General features: G+C 42.1%; 1 protein-coding gene across 1 annotated transcript; it reads right to left on the bottom strand.

The window, feature by feature from the left end:
* Positions 1-566: 566 nt before the first annotated feature.
* LOC148907886 (uncharacterized) lies at positions 567-2,293 on the bottom strand. Its single transcript, XM_089035167.1, has 2 exons — positions 2,279-2,293; positions 567-1,772 (listed from the first exon to the last, which is right to left on the bottom strand). The coding sequence occupies exons 1-2, from the start codon at positions 2,291-2,293 to the stop codon at positions 567-569; spliced, it is 1,221 nt and encodes a 406-aa protein (XP_088891293.1).
* Between the last annotated feature and the right edge of the window lie 3,687 nt (positions 2,294-5,980).

Below are 5,980 nucleotides of genomic sequence, written 5' to 3'. Positions count from 1 at the left end.
TTCCATTAACACAGAAAACAGGAGATACAATAGTACTATCGTCTGCATGTTTGATTAACACTTCCTCATCAGGACTGGAGGAATCAAATATCTCTAAATCATTAATAAAAATACTGAATAGATATGTTCCACTAACTGTTCCTTGTAATGTCCCTCTGTTTATGTTTTTCCAAATTGTTAAATGATTGTTACATATAGTTCGCTGTTTCCGATTATATAAGAAATTTATAAACCAGTTGATTAAGTATGGGTTCAGCGGCATTTGTTTGAGTTTTTCAGAAAGTTTATGATGATTAACGTAATCAAAGGCTTTGGAAAAGTCCATACTAAAGACTCTCACAGCTTTACATGTTGTATCATCTAAGGCAGCTAAGACACGATGTTGTAATTTAATCAAAGCGTTAATACAATTTCCTCCTCTCCTGTAAGCAAATTGGTTATTATTCAGATATTCTTCAAATTTATCTCTGCAAAATTTTCTGTAAACCGCTTTTTCAAACTGTCTTGCAATGACAGGGGTAATGTTGATACCTCTGTAGTCTGCATTACTGGTAGGGATGTCTACTTTAGGTAGCGGATTGATGTTCGCTTTTTTTCCATATGTCCGGCCAAATAGATGTTTTTAATGATAGATTCCAGCATCTTGTTACCACAGGTGCAAATATATCTGCGAAATCTTTCCAGACCCAGAACGGAATTTGATCTGGCCCGGTTGCAGTTCGGTGTATGTTAGTTAAAGTTTTAAATACTTCCATAACAGATAAAGTTGGTGGTACTACCGCATGATTGCTAGTGTCATGTGATAAATTAGTTGGACCAACATAATCATCATCTGTGCAGAGATTACAGAAATACTCATTTAAGCTGTTAGTACTATCAGCGTCCAAGCAAGGTCGAGGATTTTGTTTCCTATTAGATAACATATCCACTCTCTTCCACCATGTCTTTGATCCTATCTTTCCAGAGCCAAGTTTCGTTTTGTTTTCCTTGATTAACTCAGAGATTCTGTTGTTTAAATTTTGTACGTCGCTGTTTGGACTTCTGCACATCTTTTTAGATCTTTTGTTTAGCAAGAATTTTAACAGCGGGGACATCCAGACTGGGTCTCTCGACGATAATTTTACAGATCGTAATGGAAAGCACTCGTCCATAGCTCTTTTAATGATTTCGTGTAAGGTATTAACAGCATTATTTACTTCATCTGCTTCAAGGACAGGTGACCAGTCAACGCCTTCTAAGTAGTTGTTAAAGGAAATCTTGTTATTCTCTCTATAGTCTCTGAAAAAGCACTTGAAACGTAGTGGTTTTAATTTTATTCCTGCTGGGAGAATTACACCTTTGTGATCAGTTTTAATAATAGACTTGATGGCATAACATTTCTCAAAAAGCCAAGGTTTGTTAGTAAGACAATTATCAAGCGTTGAGTCTTTGCGTGTTGGAAAGTCCACAAGAGCCGTTATATCAATTAAAGTTTGAAAGTGAACAATATCAAAACGATTAAAATCTCCTCCACATACGACCACACTTTCAGGGTTTCCATTTAGAAAGTCATCAATTAACTTAGATAGATAATTAGCTAACGATTGCTCATCGTAGTTATATTTGGGAGGATGATAAACTCCAATGATAAGCATTATGTCTTTCGATGGTAATTCAACTTTAACACTAATAACTTCAAATTGATCTGCTCTGTTGACATCGATGACTTTCAAATTATCCCTGATGCAGATTGCAACTCCACCATTGCTGGTGTATTGCTGGTGCGGTGGTTGCTATTATGGATGCAATTAGCGCCGTAGGTGCGAAGGCAAAGGCGCTGGGTAAAAAAATAGGCGGCGACCTAGCCAAGGTGGGTAAGGAAATGGGTGCAGGGCTGGCTAAGGTAACTACGGGACTTGCGGCAGGGTTAACGGCGCTGGGTAAAAAAATGGCAGCAAGCATTCCAGGCTTGCTTGGCAGCACCTTAGGTTTGGTACTAAAGACCGGCGGCAAACTGTTGAAGTTCGTGGGGAATAACATTTGGTTGTTAGTAGTAGCTATCGGCGTGGTATTCCTGAAGAAGATGCGGGGTTAGCCTTATCTGGGTACGTTACTGGTGGCTTATCGTCGTCAGACGCACGAGGCGTCCTCGACTGGGGATAAGTAAAGATAGTATTCGCGCCGCCTTGATAATGCGGAACTAGCGGCAGCACACTCATGGTGCTAATGGCCTTATGATTATAAGCGGCGTCCACCCATTCATATTGCCCATTTATTCGGAGGATGCCGGGGTATTTACCACCACTGCGGGCATCGCTGGGGCGAACTTGAAGCTTTGCATATTGACAATTAGCTATTATATGAAAAGTCACGGGCGTTAAGTCTTCTCCGCTTTGTGGGTTGGGTTCGAATGAAAAATGAGTTGGGTTCCTCTTATCATTTTTTATCCTATAAGGTGGTAATGGGGTATTAGTCTCGTCTAGAATTCTAAAGCCAGCATTACAACTGTCCCCCGTATTAATGCTAATAGTGCAAATAATCAATCCCAAGCCTCCAACCTCAACCCACAACCCAGTGTCGCGCCAACTATCACCCCCCCGTAAATTTTTTATACTCTAAGTAATGAAGAAACCAATCTTCCTTCGCATGTGGGTTCATATACTTAACACCGTAAGAGTGCTAATGGTGGCATGATTAAAAACCGCATTTCTTTGATTTTCCATACTATTTAAGCAAACGCTCCCGGTGTCATCTACGCGCATTTGCAGCTTTACTTTCCCGTGGCAGTCGGCAACCATGTGAAAAGTCCAAACGGAAAGATTCTCAACGCTCGTCGTTGGCGGCTCTACTGAAAAATGTGTAGCCTCTCTGTTGTTTGTCTTTGCGCGTATGGGTTGCAGTATGCCGTTGTCATCTAGAAACCTGAAGCCCACGTTGGCATGGCTGCTCGTACCAATGCAAATACTACAAAGGATTAACTTCTTCCCTGAGTAGTTCAAGTCTACAGACATCCCCGTGACATCAACCCAAGATGCTTGGGTGTATTTTTTCTCGCCTGTGTAAGTCGTATAAACACAATCTACTCCAGCTACGTAGGGGTTGTTCATCGCCATATATAATAGCCCAGACCAACGCCCGCGACTGCTAAGCCGGCTTTTAATAAGTTATGGTCATATTCCTCTTCTTTTTAGGCGCTCGGTATACTTTAGGTGGTTGCGTATGGTGCACTTTCTTAGGTGGTTGCGTATGGTGCACTTTCTTAGGCTGTTCAACAAAGTGCCTTCTAATAGTGTCAGAGTTCACGTCATTCACCCCAAACTTCATATCCTTAGTAGCTCGTTGAAGTTTGTTGTTGTATCCTACTACAGAACCAGTATTTATAGATAAATTACTGGGCATTACCCAACAACCCGGGGCTACTGCATAGTCCAGTCGGGCCTTAGAATTTTGTATAGCTAGTTGGTAACGCTGTACGCTCTTGCTAATGTCGCCCTCCAAGATTGAACTTTCGAATAAGATCAGGGCTTCGGCTCGCGTCTCTTCTGCGGCGCCCGTATTTCCAATTATACTTGATCGGGTATTTACTTGGGCTCCAAGGATAGAATACACGTAAGCTTCTATGCTGCGGTTCAAACGGGCAAGGCCGGCTTTGGTTAGTCCTTTACCTTCTGGGGGTATGAAGTTAAAGTATTGCTTCGTATGCTCGTCGTTGGTAATTCTAATGATCAGTGGATTAGCCCCGGCATACTTACCACCCTCGTCTTTGAACAAAGGTCCATCTCTGACTTCCTTAGTGGTTTTGGCATTTGGCTCGAAGAAGGTGCTACTGTCATAGGTTTCTTTGTGATACCCAGTGTTCCATCGTAGATTCAATGCATGAACTTCCTTATCACTTAGCTCATGTCCACCAATCCCCCAATAAGCCCAAACGTGTCCTAGACCATTGTTAGCGCCCGTAGTGCATCGGAAATCCTTCCCTACGACACCAAACTCCTTACAAAGCCGGTCGTAAGCTGGAACGTTGTATTTATTATCTCTTGGATAAAACGTGGCATCTCCCGGCAGCGCAATAACACCCATCTCATGCAGTATTCGCCTCACCGTAAAGTGAAAGTGAAACATAAATATCGAATTCTTCATCAAGTTTGCGCTTACCCCACAACCGCTGGTGGCACACCAAACCGCAAAGTTCAACTGCTGCGGCCAATAACGCATGTTAGGACCACTTAACCATTCATGAGATTCCTTAGCGGTGGTATGAACAATGGGCACGTCTTTGAAGATATCTCGCACCTTTAACGGAAAGGAATGATTGTTAGAGACCCGCATGTTCAACGTTAAGTCCAGGCTTGCGTGTTTATCGAATGACACCGCGGGTATTGGATAAGTACTGCTGCCCAGCAATAATTCCTTTGACCAACCCTTAGACGTTGGCTTAGGCGTTACCGTGGGATGCTGCACAGGTACCGTACGCGTGGAATGCTGCAGCTGATTGTCTATTTGCCCCACCAGCGTTGGCTCCAAGTCCGCATTGCTGTAAATCCTGGAGCCGTTGAAGTAAATCCCATCGGGTCTTCTTTCGAACTTACTAGGGTCTGCATGCGGAAACATCTTCCTAAAGGCCCTCCAGTTCCAGTAATCCCGGTTGTCGTGATCTGGCTGTTCCTCAATATCATTCCCAAAAGCGTCGTACATTAGTATATATAATGGATGTTATACCATCAGCACCTCAGTTGTACCCAGATGTTCCCAATTATCACACTACGGCACCAATAACGGAACCTAACGAACTAAACGCGGAGAATTTCAGGCTTAATAAAGCGAACTTAATCCTGGCTTACTTGGAAGGGCAGGCAAAACACTACGAAAAAGTCCGAAAAAAGTACGTTAGAGCCCGGAGTACGCTACATAAGATTTCGATAACTTCAGGATCCATTTCTGTTGTGTTAACGGGCTCCGGCGTTGCTACTTCGCTTACTGGACCGGGAATAATTGTTGAAGTTCCTTTGGCCGGCGTTGGGGCAGCCTGTGGTATTATTTCTGCTGTTGCTACGGGCATTATGAAACAGTTGTCAAGCAAAATATCCAAGCATGACACGACAATAGCTCTGTCAAGGGCTAAAGTAAATACAATTACCGATCTTGTCTCAAAGGCTTTGCGTGACAGAAAGATAGACGACGTAGAATTCTCGCTTATTCTGGCCGAAGAGGAAAAGTACGAGAAATTAAAGACGGACATAAGGAACAAAAAAACAGTCGTAAAAGATCTTTCCGAGGAATCTCGCAAAAAGATCTACCAAGAAGCAAAAGAAGAGCTTCAAAGAAAACTCGCTCAGTAAATATTTGCTTTGAAAAAAGCAAAACAGGGTTTTGTTTACATATCGAACGTCAGTCTGGAAATTACGCGTAATCAACGTCTTATGCCATAAGATTTATGCTAATTACTCATCCTATGCCATAAGATTTATGCTATTCGCTTATCTTATGGCATAAGACTTACTATCTTCTTGGAATCCATCCTAACAGGGGGTGGTTGGGGTCTATTTTGTAAAATATTTCGTAAATTACGTCAGGGTAATAAGGAATATCCTTGTTCAGCCGACAAAACATCCACTCGGCTTTTGTCATATCAGAAACCTCGGGAATAGACTTACCGGTAATTTCAGACAAAAGATAGGAAATAGCTTTGTAATATTTCCCTAGTTTTAATTTTTTCAATGTCTTCCGTAGACTTTGCGGGGTTGGCTCTTCTAAATGGTCTATGATTTTCTTCCTTACTTCGTTGTTTAAATATACCGGTCGATAACCTTGGATATGACTCATCCAGTCCCTAAAGTATTTTATTCTTTTGTATGGGGTCTTCTTACGACCTCCATTGGCGTAATATTGCTCTCTGGTAGCATTTGGTACGGCATTACGAATATTCTTACCACATTCGTAACACTGTGCTGACGTGTCGTCTTCTATTTGCATTTTCTTACCACAACACCAGAAACCCTTG

This window comes from Actinia tenebrosa, unplaced genomic scaffold, assembly GCF_029948245.1.
Source record: "Actinia tenebrosa isolate PJP-AT-01 unplaced genomic scaffold, QUT_ActTen_1.0 PGA_scaffold3__52_contigs__length_22856419, whole genome shotgun sequence".
Classification (NCBI taxonomy): domain Eukaryota; kingdom Metazoa; phylum Cnidaria; class Anthozoa; order Actiniaria; family Actiniidae; genus Actinia; species Actinia tenebrosa.
Note: the sequence above shows the minus strand (reverse complement) of the source record. Positions and strands in the feature narration are given on the sequence as shown.